We start from the raw sequence: 25,671 nt of genomic DNA, 5'->3' as shown, positions 1-25,671 counted from the left end.
AAATATCATTTACATGAAATCTTCTATTCCCACCACCAATGTGCTCCTGCACACATCCCACATGGACTTTTGAATAGCTGAGGTGAATAGCATAGATGCATTTAAGGGGAAGCTAGATAAGTAGATGAGGGAGAAAGAAATAGAAGGATATGCTGATAGGGTGAGAAGTAGTAAGGTGGGAGGAGGCTCGTGTGGAGCATAGGCCAGTTAGACCAATTTCTGTGCTGTAAATTCTGTGTACTTCTATGCAATCTGCATCTGTAGATACGCTAATGAACTGACCTGGAGAGATTGGGCACAAACAGCACACCTCTGCTGGAGTGTGTCTAAAACTCACCAATAGTCATTCAGGTCTAAACCAAGCTAACAGTGGAAAAATATAGGCGTTTAGTATCTTCCCCACAATCTGTGAAATACCTTCGGAAGTAAAAGAAGAATGTCAGCCTGTCAGGACATGACAGACTGCTTATTTGAATTGGTACGTTTAACCTTTAATTTAAACAATTAACTGATCCGCTTACTAAATAAGTTGATTAGCATAAATTGGAACGAAAGCACAAACAGCTGTCTTTGTAGCAGCTTCAAGACTGACTTGTTACAGCAGCACCCAACAATACGCCAATCTGGTGTCGAAATGCTCCCATATTAAGCATGACAGACTGAAAGGATGTTATCAAATTACAAGGTCCCACAATAGGCGTTCTCAGAAGGATACTTCTTCCCCAGGAAAGAGACAACTCCCACCCTGAAGGTTGAGGAATTGAATAGAAATAGGTCTCGCAGCTTCCCCATTCGGATATTTTCGTGACCTTCTGGATGGACCTGCCCCGCTCATATGTGCCCCTGCTCGTTTACAGCTCCATGGACAACACTTGGGCCGTGAATTTTTAAAGAGACAAGAGCTCAATGTGAGGAGCTGTCAGGGGAGACGCAGTTGATAGAACAGCTTCCTCCAGAAAGTTCATGATTTGACCCCCCCCCCAATTTTAGCTGCCAAGGGAATTTACGCTTCAGGAGTTATCAATAATTGCAACTCCAAATTCTTCATTTGGTCTTTGTTTGGTTATATAAGCCGAGCTGTGAACGTTGAACAGATCCTCACAAGTCATTCAACTCATTTGGTGGTGGGGCCTTGCTGTGCGCCAACAGGCTGCTTGTGTTTGCCTACATAACGAAAGTGACTGCACTTCAGAAGTACTTCTCGACTGCTAAGCACCTTGGGGCATTCGGAGGACACGTACACATGCAAGTGTGAGATCGCAATCCTGAGGCAGGAAGCGGGGAGTCTTGCTCTCTTGTGCGAGGCTCCCCTCTGAAAGTGGGTATGCGAGTAGACTTGATAAACAATGGGTTGCCAAATACTTTACTTTGATCTCACTGCCCTTTTAAGAGGAAGCTCATACTCTTTCAAAACTGTGCTGAAACTTTCCCACAAATCTGATAGGTAATTTTATCTGCTCGGCAACAAAGATGTCATGATTGACAACCCTTTCCAGGAAGGGATTGGTAACCTGAACAAGTCCAGACAGCCTGCTCGATAACCCCAGCATGTGGTTGATATGTTGAGGGCCTGACTGAACGTCAACAGTAACACACAAACCAAATCATCTGCTGTCTGGCAGTCCTGTCCCCAGATGTGACCAGGCTCACAATACTATAGCAGTGTCAGCCGTGGTTCAGTGGTAGCATTCTCACTTCTGAGTCAGAAGGTTGTGGGTTCAAGGCCCACGCCAGAGACTTGAGCACAAAATCTAGGCCGACACTTCAGTGCAGTACTGAGGGAGTGCTGCACTTTCAAAGGTGCCACCTTTCAGATGAGACATTAAACCGAGCCCCCGTCTGCCCTCCCAGATGCACGTAAAAGATCCTACGCCGCTCTCCCAATGTCCTGGCCAATATTTATCCCTTAACCAACATCACTAAAACAAATTATCTCATTATCTCATTGCAGTGTTCTAATTGGTTGTCCATTACCTACATTACAACAGTGATGGATGTAGACAAAAAACACTAATACGATAGCAAAATACTGCAGACGCTGGAAATCCATGGATGTTGCCTGGCCTGCTGAGTTTTTCCAGCGTTTTCTGTTGTTATTTCGGATTTCCAGCATCCGCAGTATTCGTATTAGTGTTTGGTTCACTGCCACCACTCTTCTAGGAATGCCCACCTTGAAGAAGTTCTGCTCTTCTCTTCGACGGGATCTCCGTTTGGCTCTTCAACCTTGTTCACACTTCATCTAGAGCCATCCTTTGTTTCTTTACCTGTCCTATTACCATCTCGTCTCGCCTTGAATATCTCTTAATGTCTCTTCACCTCTCCCAGACCTTCCCTTTTGTTCTTTCATCCCCTCCCCCATTTCCCAGCCCCTAAACTTGCTTCTTAATCTGTTTCATTTCCTGCTTTTTTCTCAGTCCTGACGAAGGGTCTTCGACCTGAAACGTTGGGATCGATTTTCGTGGAGCCGTCAGGCGGGGTTTTAGGCGTGTGGGGGTTAGAGCAGGTGGGTCGTCGGGTTGAAGGAGTTGGAGGGGTCGCGATGTCGGCACTCAGGTGAGTGATGGGTGCGCATGAGTGCAAAGGTAAGTGTGTTTGGTGTGTCTAAAGTGCGTAAAGAACTTTTACTTACCTGTACTTACCTTCACAGCCTTTCTTCCTGTAGCCGTCGGGAGTCCATCACTCAGCCGGCACTTAAAGCTGAACGGCTGCGAGCTGTGAAAAGTGACAGCCTTCAGCTTTGAGTGCTGCTGAGAGTTCTAACTGAGTCTGTGCAGAATGACTCATGTCAGAACTCAGACTGTCAGTGTTTGACAGCTCCAAACAGCTGTGAAACACTGATATTTCATCTGTCAAGAACTCTTGACAGATGAAATTTCAGTCTGTGGCGTCCCCTGTTGCCAGGTGGCCCTTAATTGGCCTGCTGAGCCCGCTGGGCGGGCTCAACAAGGTCAAATCAAGGGAAAATCGCACGGATTGGCCGGACATCGATGTAGGCGGGACTAAAACCTGAAAGTTGTAGTCCCGCCTTCTTCCCGACAGCTTCGGGAAAATCGACCCCGTTGGTTCTGTTTCACTCTCCATGGATGTTGCCTGGCCTGCTGAGTTTTTCCAGCGTTTTCTGTTGTTATTTCAACATGCATCAATCTCATTTACAAGGGACGTGTGTTGCATGTTGGCAAAGCAAAAAAAATGTTTTTCCTGAAGATGGAGGCCCTTTAAAAAGGAGTTTGCAGGACGGATGGGACAAGAGAAAAAAATCATCCTTGCTGCTAATGAAAATTAATCGATAACCTCAATATCTAATACCATCTTGCCATGACACAAAAGTAAGCGGGTAAAGGTCCTTTATAGATGTTTTTAAATTTCCAGAGAGCCCACTTAAAAAGCAGACTTTCCAATTTGGAACTGGATGGACCGCAACACTCCTCTGGTTTGGAAATCCCAATTCAGCACTACTGTGGCGGAGACCACATAGGGACAGTAACACAATTCACTATGTATAGCCAATGTTGTTATCGCTCCACGTTATGTACGGAACTTGGTTGGGTTATAGGGGCAGGGTCCCTTTAAGAGTCATCGATTGTGTGATGACGTCATAGCCCTGCGACGAGGCCGAGTCGCTCAGTCCATGCGGAGAGTTAATAAAGCTAACACGCGTTTTTCTTTGCTGCTATGAAAGACTCGCAGTCTGTTTATTTCCAGCGACTCCTACACTACCACTATTGCCAAGTCTGCTACTGATTTACCTTTATCTTTGCTGCTAACACAATGTTTGAGGTATACCAGCTGGGTATCAAATCTGTACTGGAAGCTAGCACGAATCACAGGAATCTTCAGGGATAACACACTCAAAATGGCTGCTGAGTGAGATGCAAGCTTCCTTAGAGTCGGTTCCCAGGCTTTCAGGTCACTTTTTACAGTCAACCCGTGTCTACTGGGGTCTGGGTTGAGAGTGCCCTCAACTCCCTTCCCTCAGGACCCTCAACTACTTTCAATGGGACGTTAAACCGAGGTCCCTTCTGCCCTCTCAGGTGGACGTAAAAGATCCCGTGGCATTATTCTGAGGAACAGCAGGGAAGTTGTCCCCAGTGTCCTGGCCAATATTTATCCCTCATCCAACATCACTAATAAACAGATTATCTGGTCATTATCACATTAGTGGGATCCTGCTGTGCGTAAATTGGCTGCTGCGTTTCCCTACATTATAACACTGTCTACACTTTAAAAGTACTTCATTGACTGTGAAGCGCTTTGGGACGCGTAAATGCAAGTCTTTTTAACAGCCATCAAAGGTCTCACCGTTCTCTTGAGGAATTTTACAACACGCAAATTATTGAGACACTTAAATTTAAATTTATCTGACTGATATGCAGTCACTAGATATAAATAGCAACACTGTCAAGTGCGGTTAAAGCTTTAGAAAAACTGAGCTGTACTTCAGGATGTGCTTTAATGCACTTGATGAATTTTTCATAATTTTGCATGTAAATGACCCTCCTATTTATTTCACTCTGATATAGGGAAATGGGGCTTGGTTAACTGAAGTGTTTACCTAGAGAGTTACATCAATCAATGTCCATGTGTCATCTGTAATTATTCAAAAAACAGAACTCATTCAAATCAATGGGGATGCAATTCACTTTCGACCATAGCGCAAAGCGGGCTGCCCGTTTTACTACCCGCCTGATTTTCTTTTCCACAATGAAGCAGTTTGTAAAACGGGCTGCCGATTCACTATCGCTATGACCCAAGACGAATTTCACATCCCCCCACCCCCCCCGCCATGTTCTTTGGAGGGCCTATTTGACCCAGAATGCAAGAGTTATCCAAATGTTGTACAGTGCCAGCTCAGCTTTTAATTCTGAGATGAAATCTTAATACGGGTGGGCACCATGTTCTGCAGTAACGTTACACACTAAAGTTCAATATTGACAGGGACACTGAAACCCTAATTCAAACCCCAGGCCTGGCCTATCATTTTTACTCAGTTGCTTGTGCGGGGAGGGTAGGATCTGGTTGGCGATTGAGTTCCTTCACACACTGCTCATGCATACCACTTGGAAGCTTCGACGATCAATCAGGAGCGGTTGACTTTGTGGAAATGTCCATGCATGGGCTGCTCTACCCGTTCCACAAAAGATAATAGCATACATCGCAAGGAGGAAAACAGGGAGGAAATAAGACTACTAGGGCAGTGTACCAAAATCACATTGTGCTTTCACAGAAAGTGAACCTAGTTGGCCACCATACCATCACACGGTGTTAGTCATATTCCAAACTTCCTCTCCTCCAAAAGAAAGTGCTGTGGCATGTTTGAATAATTCCTCCAATCTCCCTTACTTATGTTTTCATGTTTACAGCTCTGTCCCTGCAATTTACACAGCGGAGACTGCTGCTGTGCTCACTGCCTGAGGCAGCATCTAAAAAGCATGAAGTTGACACTGCCTGGATGGAAGGGTCATCTTAGTGTTGGAAGATTAACCCCTAACTCCCGCCCAAAGCATTTCCTTTTTTTAAAAAAAAAACACATCGCAAAGCCTTCCACTTTCCTCTGGGACATTACTAGGTTGGAGCTCACTCGCCAATTAGTCCTCTCTTCTCGAGCCAATCTTTTCATAACATATGTGGAAATTTTACCGAGATCAGTTTTGGAACTGGCATTAACCTGACATAGAGGAATACAAACTGCTTACTTTGTTCAACTACTGGCTGAGGCCCAAGGCATTCTCTGATAGATTCAGGATTCAGAGATTGAAAGGCATTGCAACGGTATACCATTTCTAAGATTAAAAGCTCTTGGTTTTGCTTTTTGGTAAGTGTAGTGGGCGATTCACTTAAGAAGCCACTCTACCCAAGAACTTGGACGGCCCCAGTACAGATGGTTAGGATAGTGCTTCAACCAGAGTAGATTCATTGAAAATGTCACAATTTTACTGCAGTTTCACCAATCTACATGAATATTAATATCTGTTGATATACAAAAAAGATTTTATGATTGGAGATGGAATCATAGAATCATATAGCACAAAAGGAGGCCATTCGTTCCATTGTGCCTGTGCTGCTGTCCCATTAGTCCCACTCCCTACTCTTTCCCCGTAGCCCCGTAAATTTTTTCCCTTCGAGTATTTATCCAATTCCCTTTTGAAAGTTACCATTGAATCTACTTCCATTATCTTTTCAAGCAGTGCATTCAGATCACAACTCGCAGTGTAAAAAAAAAAGTTTAATTCTTTTGCAAATCACCTTAAATCCGTGTCCTCTGGTTAGCGACCCTTTGCCTTATTTACTCTAACAAAACCATTCATGATTTTGAACACCTCGATCAAATCTCCTATTAACCATCTGTGCTCCAAGAAGAACAATCCCAACTTCTCTAATCTCTCCACACAGTCCCTCATCCCTGGTACCATTTTAGTGAATGTCTTCGGCACCCTCTCTAAGGCCTTAACATCCTTCCTAAAGTGTGGTGCCCAGAACTGAAAACAATACTCCAGCTGAGGCCCAACCAGTGTTTAATAACGTTTAGCATAGCTTCCTTGCTTTTGTACTCTATGCCTCTATTTACAAAGCCAAGGATCCCATATGTCTTTTTAACAGCCTTCTCAACTTGTCCTGCCACCTTCAGAGATTTGTGTACCTACACCCCCAGGTCTCTCTGTTCCTGCACCCCCTTTAAAATTGTACCCTTTAGTTTATATTGCCTCTCCTCATTCTTTCTACCAAATGAATCACTTCACACGTCACTGCGTTAAATGTCATCTGCCATGTGTCTGCCCATTTCACCAGTCTGTCTCTGTCCTCCTGAAGTCTGTTACTATCCTCCTCGTTATTTACTACATGTCAGAGTTTCGGGTCATCTGCAAACATTGAAATTATGCCCTGTATACCCAAGTCCAGGTCATTAATATATATCAAAAAGAGCAGTGGTCCCAATACCGACCCCTGGGGAACACCACTGTATACTTCCCTCCAGCCTAAAAAACAACCACTCACCACTACTCTCTCCTTTCTGTCTCAGCCAATTTCATATCCATGCTGGCACTGTCCCTTTAATTCCATGGGCTTAAATTTTGCTAACAAGTCTATTATGTGGTACGTCATCAAACACCTTTTGAAAGTCTGTATACATAACATCAACCACACTACCCTCATCAACCCGCTCCACTACTTCATCAAAGAACTCAATCAAGTTAGTCAAACACGATTTGTCTTTAACAAATCAGTGCTGACTTTCATTTATTAGCGCATACTTTTCCAAGTGCCAATTAATTTTGTCCCTTAATGTCTCTAAAAGTTATCCACCACTGACGTTAAGCTGACTGGCCTATAATTGCCGAGTTTATCCCTCTCCCCTTTTTTGAACAGGGGTGTAACATTTGCAATCCTACAGTCCGCTGGCACTACCCCCTTATCCAAGGAGGATTGGAAGGTTGTGGCCAGAGTTTCCGCAATTTCCATCCTTACTTCCCTCAGTAACCTAGGATGCATCCCATCCAGACCGGGTGACTTTTCTACTTTGAGGACTGCCAACCTTTTAAGTACATCCTCTTTATCTATTTTTATCCTATCCAATATCGCGACTGCCTCCTCCTTTTCTGCTACATCCTCTTCTCTAGTGAAGACAGATGCAAAGTCCTCATTTAGTACCTCAGCCATGTTCTCTGCTTCCACAAGATCATCTCCTTTTTGGTCCCTAATCAGCCTCACCCTTCCTTTGACTACCTTTTTACTATATATGTGTCTATAAAAGACTTTTGGGTTCCCTTTTAGGTTAGCCGCTAATCTATTCCCATACACTCTCTTTGCCCCTCTTATTCCTTTTTTTTAGATCTCCTCTGTGCTTTCTATATTCAGCTTGGTTTTCTACTGTACTCTTTCCCCTTAGCCCTTCAAATTTTACCTCTTTTAGAGATCCAATTGCCTTTTGAAAGTTACAATTGAATCTGCTTCCACCACCCTTTCAGACCGTGCATCCCAGATCATAACCACTCACTGATGTTGGATAAATCTGGACAATTCCCAATATCCGCTGTGCACGGGAGGGTAGGTTTTCCAAGTCTGTAATCATGGTGTGGTATCTCGCTGGCTGCCATGACATATTAAAAACATCAGCAGGTTATTTAGTAGTGAAGGCTCCTGGATCCAAGCCAAATCTCATCGGATGTACATTTCTAATGAAAGTCACTGGATAATGATCAGGAGCGGGAACACTGGCTGATTTTCTTCCCATCTGGTCCTGGGGCGCTAAAGGTAAAATTGATACTCCCACTGCCAGCCCAGCCAAGATCAACTGCCTCAGTACAGACTGGGAATGGAACCCAAGACTGCCCTGGTTTGTGTGACTCAGCTCCCCAGTGGGCAGTGCTTTACTAACGGAGTCACAGAATAATTCAATTCTCAGTTTTGCCTCAATGTCTATCTACCGTACAATATTAAAAAGTCTTGCACTTCCTGCCCACATTATCCTTGCGTGCTCTTTCACAACATTTGAGCAACACTTTCGTGTTAACATTTATAATGGAAAAACATCTGCCGGTCACATTGCGATGGCAGTCATCCTCCATCTCCAGTTCTCCCACCTCGACAACCTGTACTGGCCACATAACTGATTTTTAATTTAATGTATTTACATAGGGGGAGATGAAGTAAGGTGGATGGAGGCTCATGTGGAGCATAAACACCGGCATAGACCTGTTGGGCCAAATAGTCTGTTTCTGTGCTGTAAAATTCTATGTACAGTAATATATATTTTTTTTAATTGAAGTATTTATTGCACAGACTGGTGATGAAGAGATGGAGGGGGCAGGTGAGGGGGTGAAGAGAGGTAATGGGTGGTGAGCAAAGGAGATAGGGTAAGGGTGGGAATTGATAGGAGAGAGGGGGGGAAGAGGGCAGTATACAGAGTGTGATGGGTTAGTGCAATAAATGCTTTAAAAACCAAACTGTTGGGAACCCACCTTTTGGCTATTTGGGAAATGGGGGAAGTCATGGCGAAATGGAGCGGGTCATGAGGGCATGAGGGACGGGAAGTGATGGGATGGAATGGGAGAAGAAAATGGGGGCTGGAATGGAGGGGAAAGGGAAGTGACTGAAGCAAGAGAAGGTCAAGGGGAGATTTAATAGGAGGTGTTCAAAATTATGAGGGGTTTTGATTAAGGAGAAACTGGTCCCATTGGCACAGGTTTAAGATAATTAACAAAAGAGCCAGAGGTACGATGAAAAGAACAGTTTTGTTTTTTTACACAGTGAGTTGTTAAGATCTGGAATGCACTGCCTGAAAGGGCAGTGGAAGAAGATTCAACAGTAACTTAAAAGGGAATTGGATAAATAATTGAAAAGGTGAAATTTACAGAGCTATGGGGAAAGAGCGGGGGAGTTGGACTAATTGGATAGCTCTTTCAAAGAGCCGGCACAGGCACGATGGGCTGAATGGCCACCTACTGTGCTGTATGAATCTATGAAATTGTTGAGAGATAACAATAGGTGAGATTACAAGTTTCTGTTTTTGTCACCCTTGCACTGGAAAATCTCTTGGAACATTTCACACCTCAGTTCTCAAAGCACAGGCAGTTTTATTTATTGAAGCAATCTTTTCACACTGCCTTGCAGGAAGGCCAGGACTGTATGTGCTTTCCAAACGGTGCCCACGTGCAGTAGCTGAGACTGCAGGAGGGAGGGTCATGAACTCACCACGTTTCCAGTCCATCAAAGCTTCACACTCGGTGGCCCGGGAACAGACGGTTTTAGCATGCAGATGAACGGGGTGGGGGGGGGGGCGGGGGGGAGGAAAGAAAACCAAGCCTGTTCTCGTAATTGGGACTGCTTGGTGTGTGAGGAGTGCCAGTAATTAACAATGCTTGAACAGGAGCCCACACTGGAAACAATCACCCACTGTCACGGTCGTAGCATGGATAGTTCAGGTCACTTCAGTCAGATGCACGTCTTGCAGTGTTAGTGCAGTGCTGAAGTCACAAGACCCATCACAGCCTCCTTCCTTTTAAGGGGGCATAATCTTCTAATAAGAAGCTACTGTTGATTAAGCTGCTGTTCAGGATCATTGTTGTGAACTGTTATTTTTATTATCTTCTTGTTCTTCCCTTGGAGAACAATGTGAAGTAGTGGAAGGATTCGCAGGCTAATTAACAGTCTGACAGGCCGATAGGGCAGTTTGACCTATACAGCGGGAGGTTTTATGAGCTCCCACAACCCATACGATGAGGTGGGGGGTCCACCCACACCCACCAGACGCGAGTATCCTGCTGGATGTGAACCCAGAATTCAGAGCCGGAGCTCCCGGTCTCCACTCGCCGGGACTGTCTGGAGTGGGGTTCGAGCCCTGCACCTTCTGGCCCAGAGACGGGAATGTTACTGAGTCAAAGGCTCGGCCTGCTGAGAACCGTTGAAAAATGTGCTTTTTCTCCTCTTGTGAAAAGGATGAGCTCTGCTCAGGCCCCCAGGGAATATTACATTTTTCAAGAGTGCTGTTAGTCAGAACTGAAAATACTTAATAATGAATTAACATGTAAAAGTGTCTTCACTTGTATAAAAATGTACCTTGGCTTCTTGAAAAGCTTTTAGTGTTCCCAACTTGGACCATGGCCCTTAGTCTGGTCATATTTATAGAAGTGCAGCGCTGCTCATGCTCCTGACGTACTCGCTCTTATTTCCATTTCATAACTTATTTTTGCTGGTTATTTTCAACTCCCAATTTAATTTATCATATTGAAACATGAAAGAATATGAAATATACAGTAGCCTTTCAGTAATTAAGGTGTCAGTGCTATCACTGAGTGACGGCGGTGGGTTGAAGTCCCACTCCAGAGACTTGAGCACATAATCCAGGCTGGCACTGCCAGTGCAGTACTGAGGGAATGCTGCACTGTCAGAGGTGCCATCTTCCGAATGAGATGTTAAACCGAGGCCTTGTCTTCGCTCTCAGGTGGATGTAAAAGATCCCACGGCACTATTTGAAGAAGAGCAGGCGAGTTCTCCTGGTGTCCTGGCCAATATTTATCCCTCAAACATCAACACTACAATAGATGATCTGGTCTTTTATTTCACTGCTGTTTGTGGGAACTTGCTGTGCGCAAATTGGCTGCCTCGTTTCCTACACGACAACAGCTTTGTAGTTCATTACTGCATTGTACTGAAGTACTTCATTTGCTGTAGTGCTCTTTGGGACATCCTGAGGTCGTGAAAGGCATTAAATAAATACATTATTTAAACAAATTGAGGGAAGGGGTTAGAGACAGAAACTTGGAAAAGGCTGGAAGAAGTGTGTGACTGAAAGAAATTGGCAGAAGAGGTTAGAGGGAGAGACAGGCATAGAGCATGTGAAAAAGAAAGGTGGGGAGGGGGAAAGATAGCAGGAGAGGACATGCGAATGAAAATAGAAAGATGTGACAGAGGGAAAGAGCATGAGAGTGTACAAAAGAGAAATAATTAGGATAGAGAGCAGAATGAGAAAAAACGGGGCAGTGTAATAAAGAAGAAGTCGGAGAGGAGGCAGAGAGAGAAGGATGGTGGGAAGAGAGAGACTAGGATAAGCAAAGAGAGGTTGGGAGAGAAAGAAATGAAAGAAAAACAACCGGGCATACAGGGACAGATGCATTTTTTATTCATTCTCGGGATATGGGCGTCGCTGGCAAGGCTGGCATGTATTGCCCATCCCTAGTTGTCCTTGAGGTGATGGTGGGCTGCCTTCTTGAACCGCTGCAGTCCATGTGGTGTATTCTTTCTGGCAGTTTGATACAACGGAGAGGCTTGCTAGGCCACTTCACCGAACATTAAAAGTCATCCACGTTGGTTTGGGACTGGAGCCACATATAGGTCCGACTGGGTAAGACCGAAACAAAAATGGGTGCGGTGTAAACCGGGTAGCTGATTCGCTATTGCCCACTTGGTACTCCCACCCAAGACCAATTCCTATCCCAACGTCTCATTGGTTGCTTGGCATAAGAACTCTGTTCACACACTACCCTCACAGCGAGAAAGATGCCTTCAAAAGAAAGAACATTCTTGACCAGATAGATTCACCGTGTAACACTGAGTAGCTCTCAGTCAATGTATTGCAGTAATCCGGCATCAGCGATCAGATTCTGAATAAGTACACACGCTCCACTCTCAATGCCTGACCATTTAACAAGAGCATTCTGTACATCCTGACACCATGGTAGCTTTGGACACATATCACTTAACAAAACATGATTTCTGAGCTCCTCGCCAAGAACATTTAATCTGTGCCTTGCTGTCTGAAATCTTGTACTAATAAAAAAAAAAAAAATTCTCAGTAAAGAGCCCCCCGTACATTTCAAGAGCAATGCAAAGAGGCAGTGACCGAAGACTACATGGCTTTGATTCGCATCGCTCTGCTCACTGTTTGCACTGGGCCTTCTGCAGTCCAGAGTTCCGGTTATCTCAAGAGGGTTTTTACCAATTCAGAAAACCCTCAGACCCAGGTGTCCTGGACTACCAGCAAAACTAGGGGCCGCAAATACAAGATAGCCACCAATAAATCCAATAGGGAATTCAGGAGAAACTGTGTTACCCAGCGGGTGGTTAGAATGTGGAACTCGCTACCACAGGGAGTAGTTGAGGTGAATAGCATAGATGCATTTAATAGGAAGCTAGATAAATGCATGCGGGAGAAAGGAATGAAAGGATTTGCTGATAGGGTTGGGTGCAGACGGGTAGGGTTGCCAACTCTGGTTAGAGGCATTCCTGGAGGTTTGAACACATGACGTTCTGACCACATGCCATCTAACCACGTGACACCTGATCATGAGCCCCCCCAATAGCCAATTCCCAATACACCCTAATAGCCGATTCCCGAAGCCCTCCAATTGCCAATTCCTGCAGCACACCAATAGCCAACTCCCGAGGCCATCCCAAAAGCCGATTCCTGAGGCCCTCCAATAGCCAATTCCCAAGGCATACGGATAGCCGAGACCCCCCCCCCCATTAGCCGATTCCCCGAGGACCCCCAACAGCCGATTCTCGAGGACCCCCAATTGCTGATTCCCAAGACATGCCTGATTCCCGAACCTAGAGTGTTGTCAACATGCCAGCCAGTCCTGGCTCTCTGTGGCGGTAGGGTTGACATCACCAGGCCAGAGGCAGGAAATTACACCACACAGTGGAGCCCAGTGCAACTGAATTCAAACTGAAGGGGAGCTAGAGAGTGTCCCAGAGCTCATTCACCCTGCACAGGGACAGACTGCAACACCGCTGCGTGCGCGTGAACTGGCGTCACAACAAACTTTTCTTCCAAGTTGCCAGCAGCATCACTCAGGAAAGGAACCGCCAATTCGGGGAGACTGCAGCCAAAAACAGGAGGGTTGGGAACCTGACAAAATGGGTGGGAGGAGGCTTGTGTGGAGCATAAACGCCAGCACAGATCAGCTGGGCCGAATAGCCGGTTTCTGTGCTGCCGCTTCTATGTAATTTAGAGCGCGGTCTGGATACGTGCAGCTAAAAACCCCCGGAGATCGTGCAATGCACAATCTGCCGGTCGCCATGGCAACCAGAGCACGGCTGCGAGTCAGCTTTGCACCCGGAAGCGGAGGTGGTGGCCACACCATCACGAAGGGGAAGGGGCAATGTCACGGACAGACAAGACGGACAATTCATCCGTTGCAAATTGTGCGATTAATCACACAAAAAAAATCCCAAAAAATTAAAAGATAGAAATGAATGCATAAATTATCATTAGTCAATCAATTAAAAAAGAAACCATTTTTATTTATAAAGTTATATTTATGGTGACATAACCTGTTTTAAAATGATACGTCTGCACAGTGATTTTTTTTTTGTTGCTAATCCTACCGTATGCAGAAGAATGTCTCTCTGGGGAGAATTGGAATCAATCTACGTATCCTACTTCTGGTCAATGCTAAAGCGTTGTGAATGAGTGGAGTAAAATGGACTCGCTTTACCAACCAGAGCACCTTTAATACCGTCTCACTCGCAGATTTTCCTTCACATCCTGGATTACCAAGGGAAGCACCTTTTCATCGGTTAGAGCCTCTTATTACATGTCAACTTTGGATGCGTAAAACCTGACGACGTCTAGGGTTTTGATTGCACAACATCATCAACTTGCATTTACATAGCATAGTGAAACATTCCAAGGCGCTTCACAGGCGGGCAATAAGACAACATTTGACACATTCCACCTTCCAAAAACGCTCCCTCTCCCCCGGACAGACGCAGAGTGGAAAGGTCACATGCAACCTACCTTTATTTTGTCAAATCTGTCACCCAGCGCCGCCACTTGGTGGTCTCGATGCCGCCCCACCAGCTTGCACAGGGCGCAGATTAGCTGCTCGTCCGTCACGCAGTACATATTGACCTTCTCGCTCTCGTGCTCCAGGCACATCAAGCCCCGGAGGTGAGAGTCAGGGACGGGCTCGATCAGCCGGTGTCCAGTGAAGGGCTTCTTGCTGGGGTGGGTGGCCTTCAGGCACCCATCGCAGTACGAGACCTCGCAGGTCACGCAGGTCTTCACGGCCGCCCGCGGTGGGTCCTGCTCACAGAACTGGCAGGGGATGCGCTCGGCCGTCGTCATGGCGCTGCTGTCGAAGGCCCGCTCCCGGCGGTTCTCGCCCGGCGAGTTGGGCCCGCTAACTGAAGCCTTCTGAAAGCGGTCAATGATGTTCTGCAAGGTGACGTTACGCTTCAGCCCCTCTAGACCACGGTGGTTGAGGGCGATGACATAGCGGCACGTTGGGCACTGGAAGGCAGCGATGGATTCCACGCTCTCGTTCGACGCACAGTGAGAAACCAGGATGCGGTGGGCGCAGCTGAAGCAAAGACTGTGGGCGCACGGCAGAAGCAGCGGGTCTTCGAAGAGCTCCAGACAGATAGGGCAGGTCAGTTCCGACTCCAGTGTTTCCATCTTCAGGCAAAGCAATCCTGTGTCGTCAGCAAAATCCAGGGAAGCTGGTGAGCTATCTGGAAAGGCAACACAGGATTCGATTAGACAACAGTGGGGGCGGGTGGGGGGGGGGTGCTGCTCAGCTTAGGGAGGTTGCCGACTTCCGCTGTAACAGCGACCCATTACTCACGGCAGTGCCCATTTCACACTAATGTCTCCTGAACACCCCACCAACACGCTCTAACTCGGCTTAAACTGCAGCCGAGTCCAGTTAAGCATTCACATCTCCCAAGCATCGGAGAATCAAAATGTGGGAATGATCTAGCCCACCTGATCTCAATTTGAAAGGCACAGCCGGCATCGTCCAAAAGTCGGCCGCACAGCAACCCCTGCTCCGTGCTCCACTCGAGGGCCATGGTCTGCTGCGAGCAGACAGCCCAGTGAGGCGGAAGCTCCATTTCTCCACCGTCTGATGCAGCAAGGCTCTGTTGCCCAGTCACCAGAGGCGGCCTCAGAGGGTGCAGCTGCATGCACTCTCCGCTCCAAGGTCCCGGTCTGCCATGGGACCTCGTAACCTTCCCAAAAATAAACATTGCTTCATTAACGAGCTGGAGGTGGCTGGGGAAAAAAAATCAATGGAATGACGTACACTCAACTAGCTCTGGGCATCATTAATTACAACCGACTTATTTTAATATTAGAAGTGCGATTGGCAAGACTTTATTGATGGCAAACATGACACCTTAAAGAGGAACCACCTTTGTGGAAAAAGTACTTGACAAACCTCCCCTTTTCCAACAAACATGTTAGGCACAGTGATCATTGTACACATTGTATGAAGGTATGAAAGCAGCTTATGGTTTAAGGGGTTACAACCTTCATTATAAAATAGTGTCGGGGACGGTGGAGGTGGCGGGGGGGCGGGCGGCGGTCAGCGGTGAACAGCAGAACACTGGAATGAAGGTTTTGAATCTGAATTTTCAGCTCACTAAATGAGCCGAGCCCATCGTTTTGTTGCAGCCTGACTTATCACATCATTGGCATAGCAACAGGCTTCACTCAGGGCTCCCACTAAATCAAGATCATTTTCTAACTTGAAGTGATGGTTGAACTGTTGCTGAAGATAGGTTTTGATACGGTGACGACAAAAGCCTTGTAACATCCACCCGAGAGGGCAGACGGGGGGCCTCGGTTTAACGTCTCCTCCGAAAGACGGCACCTCCAACAGTGCAGTGCTCCCTGAGTACTGCACTGGAGTGTCAGCCTGGACTATGTGCTCAAGTCTCTGTTGCATTAAACTGTGTGAGAACTGGATTACTTTCCCACACTTCTCTCACCTCCTAGAATCTCAATTAATACTCCAAACCTAACCTTTGATTAATCTGTTATGAGCTGCTGCAAATCCCTCCCTAATTTACTGAAACCGTAAACAAATTCATTTTCGAATGTCAGACACGGAGAGGTAGTGATAGATGCCACTATTCCCATAGCTGCATTATTCCCATAGCGGCACTATTCCCATAGCGGCACAACAACACTAATAACAGTTATTTCAGTTGTTCAAATATTTTGAGTGCCAAAGTGTGACGGAGCTGGAAATTTAAAGGAAGCACCATCTACACAAAGTAGGATTTGGCAAATTTATGATGAGGTATTAAGAAAAAAAGAAAACAAAGCATGGAAGGAAGGAAGCCTGCGTTCGTGTAGTGCTTTTCATGACCTCAGGACTCCCAAAGTGTTTCACAGCCAATGAGCTACTTTTGAAGTGCAGTCACTGTTGTAATGTAGGAAACGCAGCAGCCAATTTGTGCACAGCAAGCTCCCACAAACAGCAACAAAATAATGACCAGATAATCTTTTTTAGGTGTTGGATGAGGGATAAATATTGAACAGTACACCTGGGAGAACTACTTTGCTCTTCTTTGAATAGTGCCATGGGATCTTTTATGTCCACCTGAGAGGGCAGAAGGTGCCTTGGTTGAACATCTCCTTTGAAAGACGGCACCTCCGACAGTGCAGCACTCCCTCAGTGTTGCGCTGGAGTGTCAGCCTGGGTTATGCGCTTAGGTCTCTGGAGTGGGGCTTGAACCCACAAGCTCCTGACTCAGAGGTGAGGCTGCTGAAGTGCCAGCCTCGTGGCGTCATCCTGATGCCTGCCTCTTTCTCCTTATCCCAAACAAAAAACAGCTTTGCCAAAACACTTCCCGAGGAATACACAATGGGGGTAATTTTATGAATTTGCCAGTGCTGACGAAAGCGCTTCTGGCTGCATAGATTCAATAACGGCGGGCGCAGGGCTTCTAAATAAGGACAAGGCTGTCCACCAACAGCTGCAAACTCGGATAATCAACCGTTACCTCTTAGGAACATAGGAACAGGAGGAGGCCATTCAACCCCTCGAGCCTGCTCCTCCATTCAATTAGATCATGGCTGATCTGTATCTCAACTCCATTTACCCGCCTTTGCTCCATATTCCTCGATATCCTTACCTAACAAACATCTATTCATCTCAGTCTTGAAAGCTCCAATTGTCCCAGCATCCACAGCCTTCTATGGAGAGAGTTCCTGATTTTTACTACCCTTTGCGTGGAAGAAAAGCTACCCAATTTAAAAAAAAACAAAAGCCTCCACAAGTTACTAAAGTTTGGGAACGTGTGGAATTATTAACGTTAATTGAAGAGGGCTGACTTAATCCCCAGCGAGAAATGAAAGTCATAACTGCCTCATAATATGGATGGGATTCATCCAAAACTCTGCTGCCCGTGTCCTAACTCGCCCCAAGTCCCGTTCACCCATCACCCCTGTGTTCGCTGACCTATATTGGCTCCCGGTCCGGCAAGGCCTCAGTTTGAAAGTTTCCATCCTTGTGTTCAAATCCCTCCATGGCCTCACTTCTCCCTGTCTCTGTAACCTCCTCCAGTCCTGCAATCCTCGGAGATCTCTGCACTGCTCCGATTCTGGCCTCTTCCGCACCCCCGATTTTCATCGCTCCACAATGGCAGCTGTGCCTTCTGCTGCCTAGGCCCCAAGCTCTGGAACTCCCTGCCTAAACCACTCCGCCTCGCTCTCCTCCTTTAAGATGCTCCTTAAAACCTACCTCTTTGACCAAGCTTTTGGTCACCTGCCCTAATATCTCCTTATGTGGCTCGATGTCAAATTTTGTCTGATAACGCTCCTGTGAAGCAACGTGGGAAGTTTTACTACGTTAAAAGGCGCGATATCAATGCAAGTTGTTGTTGTTAAAATTAAAGCGCCCTCTGACCAAATCAAAATCTCATTGATGCCATAATAAAAAAATTGGATATCAACAATATTCAATAGGAAATTTTCAAGACAACAGAATTGATTCACTTGTGAGACCTGAGAGAGTCACTCACTAGTTGGTCCCCCGTGGGAGAATTTCCTGACCCATTCTCTTGTTATTCTACATGCTCTGTGTGTACATACAACATCAGTTCAACTAAAGGACAAAGACACAGCAAATTACCTCTGCACAGATCCGTTATGTTTCAGGCAACGGTAGTCCTGCCATCTTGCTATTAGCTGCTGTGATCCATATTAAAACTGACACAAGCCTTTAACTGCCCCTTTTCACAAACTGAAATGAATGATTGACTGGGTTAAACATTGCAGGCGTTTGGTAGATCCCTGTTCGGGGAGATGTACTACAGTATATTTACACTCTCTGAGACAGCACAATTTCCAGAGCCAAACACTTTAGTTCTAAAAAATTCTGCACTATGAAAATAAATAAACACCAACGTGGTTGACGCTTAACTGCACTCTGAAGTGGTCTGGCAAACCACCACTATAGGGGTTGCCAACCCTCCAGGGTTGCCCTGGAGCCTCCAGGCATTAAAGATTAATCCCCTGGACACTAACGTGAGCAACCCAGGAGAAAAAAAGTTATCAGGGAATTTAAAAAGGTGTTTTTTTAAAATTATCTTTGAACACTTTTGTTTTAGTCGTAAAAATATTGGAGGCAAGAGATCATGTGCTGCAATCTCCAGGATTATGTCCAGGGTTGGCAACCCTACACTACTAGCGGTTCAAGGCGGCTTACCATCACTTCTCAGGGAAACTAGGCATTGGCAATGAATGCCAGCCTTACTAGCGATGCCCATATCCCAAGAATAGAAAAAAGAATTTGCGATATGTGACACTAGATTCGCTAAATTGGGTAAATCAAAGACCATCTCAGATCTTGAGCAGCTTGATATGGACAGCGTGAGCAGTCTGAAGTCTTTTAAACCAAGGCAGAAAATGCTGGAAACAGTCAACAGGTCAGGTAGCGGCTGTGGAGGGAACAGAGGAGCTAAAGTTTTTTTTTTTTAAATCGCTGGGTGTCACTGGCAAGGCCAGCATTTATTACCCATCCCTAATTGCCCTCGAAAAGGTGGTGGTGAGCCGCCTTCTTGAACTGCTGCAGTCCGTGTGGTGAAGGTACTCCCACAGTGCCGTTAGGGAGGGAGTTCCAGGATTTTGACCCAGCGACGATGAAGGATCAGCGATATACTTCTAAGTGAGGATGGTGTATGACTTGGAGGGAAATTTGGAGATGGTGGTGTTCCCATGCGCCCGCTGCCCTTGTCCTTCTAGGTGGAAGAGGTCGCGGGTTTGGGAGGTGCTGCCGAAGAAGCCTTGGCGAGTTGCTGCAGTGCATCTTGTAGATGGTACACACTGCAACTACGGTACGCCAGTGGTGGGGGGAGTGAATGTTTAAGGTGGTGGATGGGGTGCCAATCAAGCGGGCTGCTTAGTCCTGGATGGTGTCAAGCTTCTTGAGTGTTGTTGAAGCTGTACTCATCCAGGCAAGTGGAGAGTATTCCATCACACTCCTGACTTGTGCCTTGTAGATGGTGGAAAGGCTTTGGGGAGTCAGGAGGTGAGACACTCACCGCAGAATACCTAGCCTCTGACCTGCTCTTGCTGCCACAGTATTTATGTGGGTGTGGACCCTTCGTCAGAAGTGGACGGTATTACAGTTGAATGGCAGGAACAGAACAAAGGGGAGGGTGGGGGTAGGGCACGCACAATAGAATGACCTGCAAAATGCTTAAGTGGAGAACAGGAGAAGCTTGAATGGCAGAAGTGATCGTGACACAATAGGCATAATGAGATAAATCAAAGAAATAAAAGATATTTATGAGACAGAGGGAATGAGTGAATGTATGAAGATCGGGGATGAGGCAGGTAGAAAAAGAAGCACACAAAACTGGCAAAGTGGAGCAAGTGATAGCACTCTTGTCTCTCAGTCGGAAGGTCAAGCGTTCAAGTCTCACTACAGAGACTTGAGCTGATGCTCCAGTGCATTACCAAAGGAGTGCTGCACTGTCGGAGGTGCTGTCTTTTGGATGAGACGTTAAATAGAGGCCCGGTCTGGCCTCTCAGGTGGATGCAAAAGATCCCATGGCACTATTTCAAAGAAGAGCAGGGGAGTTCTCCCCAGTACCATGGTCAATATTGATCCCTCGACCAACATCACTAAAAAATGAAATGAAAATACTGCGGATGCTGGAAATCTGAAATAAAAACAGAAAATGCTGGAAATACTCAGCAGGTCAGGCAGCATCTGTGGAGAGAGAAACAGAGCTAACGTTTCAGATCGATGACCTTTGATTATCTCTGTTTCTCTCTGCCTACACTACAACAGTGACTACGCTTCAAAAGTACTTAATTGACTGTAAAGCACTTTGAGATGTCCTGAGGTCATGAAAAGCGCTATAGAAATTCAAGTTCTTTCCTGCTAGGATCCAGCAGTCCAGGAGAAGAGAGAAGCAGGTAGACACCAAGGGTATCGATCTTCTGTCTAATACGTGTTCCAATGGAGGGTCACCACCCCAAGCACCAACTCACTCAGTCAGAAAAACGTCAGAACATCCATCACAGCACCTCCTGCTGATGGGAGGCTGGGAGCTATAAAGGTCTGAAGTTATTAAAGTTAATGGCCCAGAAATTCGGGTCCCAACGCGTGAGTACGGACTAGGGTTGCAAAGGGATGGAAAGTTTCCGGTAAATTTCCGGAAATTTTCCACGGGAAATTTAGCTTGGGAATTTTGGGAATTTTGCCCAAAAAAGCACATGCTAGCATAATATTGTTTTTTTTGTATTTCTTTCTTTTTTTTCCCCACAGGTCCTCTCTTAAAATTACTAACAGAGATGGAATCTTAATTATTAAGGAATTTCTTAATCAATATATGTTTATCTTCTTACTTGGCTTGTTTTAATAATTACAAGTTTTGTGTGTGACTGTGAACAAATGTGTCCTGATTGGTTGGATGAGTGAATGAGCGATTAGCTCCCTCTATTTGTAATATTTGCATATCGAATTGTGATTGGCCTGCAGGCATCTGTAAGACTGCTATAGTTTTTTTAAGATCCAGGTTAGGGGTCCTGAGGGAAGTCATTTTGTTTTCTGCTGATGTTGTGATGATGCAGTAAGTAAATCAGACTTTATACCAAATAAACCAGTTACTTGTTGAACTCTGTTGTCCTTCAATTTAAAATATACAAAATAATACACTATTGGTGATGTAGCGTCGTGTGTGTACAGGTCATGCTTCCATCACATGGAGCATCAGCAAAAATGTACTCACCCTGTTGCAATCGTGCTGATCGACCGCAGTTCGACACAGAGATGAATGCCCTTTATTTCTCTGCATAGAACAATGCCACGTTTACCGTTGGATGTGTGGAAGCATTTTACCCCAGGCATTAAAGATGGAAAGACTGTGTACATGTGCAAACACTGTAGAAAGCCATATGTAAAGAATGCCACAAAGATGCAGCAGCATTTATCCAACGATCTTGGATCACAAAAGGTCTTTGCAGTAGTTACTGACAATGCTGCGAATATGAAGGCTGCTTGGGCTCAAGTGGAGGAGGCCTACCCTCATATTACGTCTATTGGGTGCGCAGCTCATGGGCTTAACCTGCTCCTCAAGGACATCATGGGTTTGAGAACCATGGAAGCACTGTACAAGAGAGCCAAGCAAGTTGTTAAGTATGTCAGGGGAAAACAGGTAGTTGCAGCAACCTACAACTCCAAGCAAATGACAAAGAACAAGAACACCACACTGAAGCTGCCCAACAACACTAGATGGGGTGGTGTTGTCATAATGTACAACAGCCTTCTGGAGGGTAAGGAGTCGCTGCAAGAAATGGCAATATCCCAGTCTGGGGATATGGAAACCACCATCAAGAAAATACTGCTGGATGATGTGTTTTGGGAGAGAGTGGTTAGCAGCCTTAAACTACTCTCACCAGTAGCATCTGCAATTGCTCAGATTGAAGGAGATGACACTGTCTTGTCAGATGTTCTCAGGCTTTTTACTGATTTAAAAGAACAAATCAGCATTGCCTTACCCACATCCCTGCTGCTCAAAGCAGAGGAGAAGGCAATTGTTCAATTCATACAGACGCGTCAAGAATTTTGTGTCAAGCCGATTCATGCTGCAGCATACATGCTGGACCCAAAGCATGTTGGGAGACCAATACTTTCTGGAGAACAGATCAACAGCGCTTACAGTGTGATTTCTACCCTCTCACACCATCTCAATCTGGATGTGGGCAAAGTTCTGGGAAGTCTGGCAAAGTTCTCTACCAAGCAAGGTCTTTGGAATGGGGATGGGATATGGGAATCATGCAAGCATATCAGTGCACATACCTGGTGGAAGGGACTTTGTGCATCTGAGGCCCTGTCACCTATTGCATCGGTGATACTCCAAATCCCACCTTCATCAGCGGCCTCTGAACGAAACTGGTCACTTTTTGGGAATACGCATACAAAGGTGCGCAACAGGCTGACTAACAAGAGAGTGGAGAAACTGGTGGCTATCCGGGCGAACCTACAACTTATTGAGCCAGATACAGAAGTGTCCACCACACAGCTAGACACTGACACAGAGGAGGAAATGGACACGTCAGAGCCAGAGTCAGAGAATCAGGAGGAGCAATGAGGAGTAGAAGACTCAGAAGACTCAAAGGGACAAAATAAGGACAAATTACTGGCTAAATAAGCTGACGCTCTTTTTATTTTATTTTAGATGGGTCTTTTTTGTGGGGGTTCAATAAAGTTCAAAATTATAACCTAAATAAAGTTTTGAAAGCCTGTTTTTATTTGTATGGAACAGTATGTCTACTTTGACGACAAAGATAATATAAGGGTCAGAGACAAAAACCATCAGTGTGCAAAAAAAATCAAAATTCCCATAAATTCCCGAAAATTCCCATGGAAAGTTTCCTCTTTTAAAAATTCCCAGAATTTTGCAACCCTAGTACGGACGGAGTACCCACGCGTGGACCCGATGGAAGTGCCGGTTTCTTGCATGCACAGCGCATGCGCGGGAAAACGGCACTTCCGGTCCCCTGAACGAAGGGGTTAAGAGGTGAAACGTGTGCGACGTATGAGGCAGCGTGTGCGCGGTGAACTTCCGGTTTTTTGACAGGTTTGCCCGTGCGTGAAGGCCTGCACTTTTTGCACATTTAAAAACCAGACGCAAGTACTTAGTTTTAAAAGGTAAGTGGTCTATTAATTAAAGTTAGACATTTTTTTCCACAGGTTTATTATTTTTAAAGACTTTACAGTAAGGTAAGTGTATTTTTAGACCCGATTTTTAAAAAAATTATTTTTTTCAAAAATTTGATTAATTGTTTAAATTCGTTTTTTACAGTTATTAATAGTTCATTTAATTAGTGGGATTTTTAAAAACTTTTATTTGAAGTTTAAGTACTGTTTTGGGCGCCCGGAGTTTTCATGAGTTTGACAATTCTTACTATCAAACTCATGAATGAACTTTTGCAACCTCCGATTGGTTGCCCAGTGCTAACATGATCCCAGCCGGCTCATCGCACTAACTACGCCGCTGGATCACGCAAGCACAGCGCGCCGGGAGCTGCAGCGGGCCACAGGCCGGAAATGCACGCAGGCCCAGGCGTCAACGGCCGGCGCGCTAGGTAAGTGCAGGTCGGGGGCTTGCACCCGCGGGAAGCCCCTGACCCAAATTTCTGGGCCATTAATGTTTAGGCCAAAGGGCTGTGAAATGCCGAGTAGAAGGAGAAGGTGCTGTTCCTCAAGCTTGCATTAAAGCTCAAAGAACTTTATAACTTTCTCAGCAGTCAAGTGGGGCGTCAGCTGTGGCTCAGTGGGTAGCACTCTCGCCTCTGAAGCAGGTGGTCGCGGGCTGAAATCCTGCGAGCACATAATCTTGGCAGACACGTCAGGGCAGTACTGAGGGAGTGCTGCACCGAGAGCGATGTTGTCTCTCAGACACTATACCGAGGCCCTGTCTGCCCCCTCAGATGGACAAAAAAAGATCCCATGACATTATTTTGAAGAGCAGGGGAGTTCTTCCCCAGTGTGCTGGCCAATATTTATCCCTCAACCAACATCACAAACAGATTATCTGGCCATTTATCTCATTGCTGTTTGTGGCATCTTGCTGTGCTCAAACTGGCTGCCACGTTTCCTACAGTGACTACACTTCAAAACTACTTTACTTGGCTGTGAAGGGCTTTGGCACATCCGGAGGTTGTAAAAGGCGCTATAGAAATGCAAGTTCTTTCTTTCTGATCCTGGCTGGAAAAGCAGCAGGAAGTAGATCAGTGCCACATGCTCGTAACCAGCACAATTTGGTTAAATTCCAGCCGTACCTTTAACTTACATTTGTAGGTTCCAAAGGCTTAGCTGTTGGCCTAGATTGTCTGGATTTAAGTGGATATGCGTTTCCAAGGGGACAGAGGGTACATTCCATTTCACTCAAACACTCGATTTGTGTGAACTTTCCAATAGTTTGGTTTGGAAGCGATGGTTTTAACACAAGTCTCCCACCACGCAATACATTATGTTCGGTTTTAACTGAAAAAAATTCCTTTTGATTTATACTCGTTGCTTTTGTTTTCAATTATTAATTTCCCTAAATAGCGAGTGCAGCCTCACTCTGGTCAGACCGGTTTGCCGCTGTCCTACATCCAGGTCAGGTCGAGTTACAGAAACAAACGTCAAAACTGACACGTTGACCTTTGCACCACCCATTGCCTGGGAAACGGTGTCAGGCTTCAAGTGGGCGGGAACATACAGACTCGCTCGAGTCACCTACTGGTATTTCAAGATGGCAGCACTCCAAGGGCAGGACCGGCAATTGTTTTTATTCTCTCAGCGAAGGATGGTGTCAATTAAAGAGAATCAGCGGGAACTGAGTGAGGCAAGAACCTCCAGAAATATGTCCGACCAGAGTTAGCAACCCTAGTTGTAAGTGATATGAGTTTCTGCCATTTCAGACTGCTTCCTAAGGAGCACTGACTCACAGTCCAAGACTGCACGCAATTCAACATGCTAATTGGCAGTCTCACTTTCTGAAATCATACGGAAATGTTGTATGTGCACGACGGGGAGCTGAGGTGCATTGTCGGGGAAAGTAAAGGGCGCTTGGCTGTGTATATCTGACCTCACAAGTGCAGGATGCTGAGACTTGGCAGTTCTCATTCCCCAGCACTAGCATTCTTCACCTTGGCAAAGATAAATCAATTCACCCAAAATGTATACATACGAACATAAGAAAATGTCAGATAGGAAAAGACCAGCTGGTCATCTGGACTGTCCCTTCTGCATCAGGTCAAGACACTCTCCACTCCACCTGGAGCCATGTAATCTCCTAGGAGAGGCGAAGATAAAAATCGGATTATAACCCAGGCCAATTCGAGACAAAAAAAATGTGGAAAATTCCTCTCTGACCCCCTTAGGTGATCGAAACTAGTCCAGGAGACCACTCTGGCCCTGATTATCATACAGGACCTAC

At 45.8% G+C, this 25,671-nt stretch overlaps 1 protein-coding gene across 3 annotated transcripts in view; it reads right to left on the bottom strand.

Moving 5' to 3' along the window:
* Positions 1-25,671, bottom strand: part of LOC147107381 (E3 ubiquitin-protein ligase Midline-1) — a 202,917-nt gene that overhangs the window by 129,164 nt on the left and 48,082 nt on the right. For all 3 annotated transcript variants that reach the window (XM_086006367.1, XM_086006369.1, XM_086006368.1), the window contains exon 2: positions 14,237-14,952. In XM_086006367.1, coding sequence (XP_085862493.1) covers positions 14,237-14,896 — 660 coding nt within the window. In that variant the 5' untranslated portion in view covers positions 14,897-14,952. The remainder of the gene's footprint in view (positions 1-14,236; positions 14,953-25,671) is intronic.

Source organism: Somniosus microcephalus, chromosome 14 (genome assembly GCF_052327205.1).
Source record: "Somniosus microcephalus isolate GS21.2 chromosome 14, FLI_Smic_1.0, whole genome shotgun sequence".
Lineage (NCBI taxonomy): Eukaryota > Metazoa > Chordata > Chondrichthyes > Squaliformes > Somniosidae > Somniosus > Somniosus microcephalus.
This window is presented reverse-complemented; position numbering and strand designations above follow the sequence as displayed.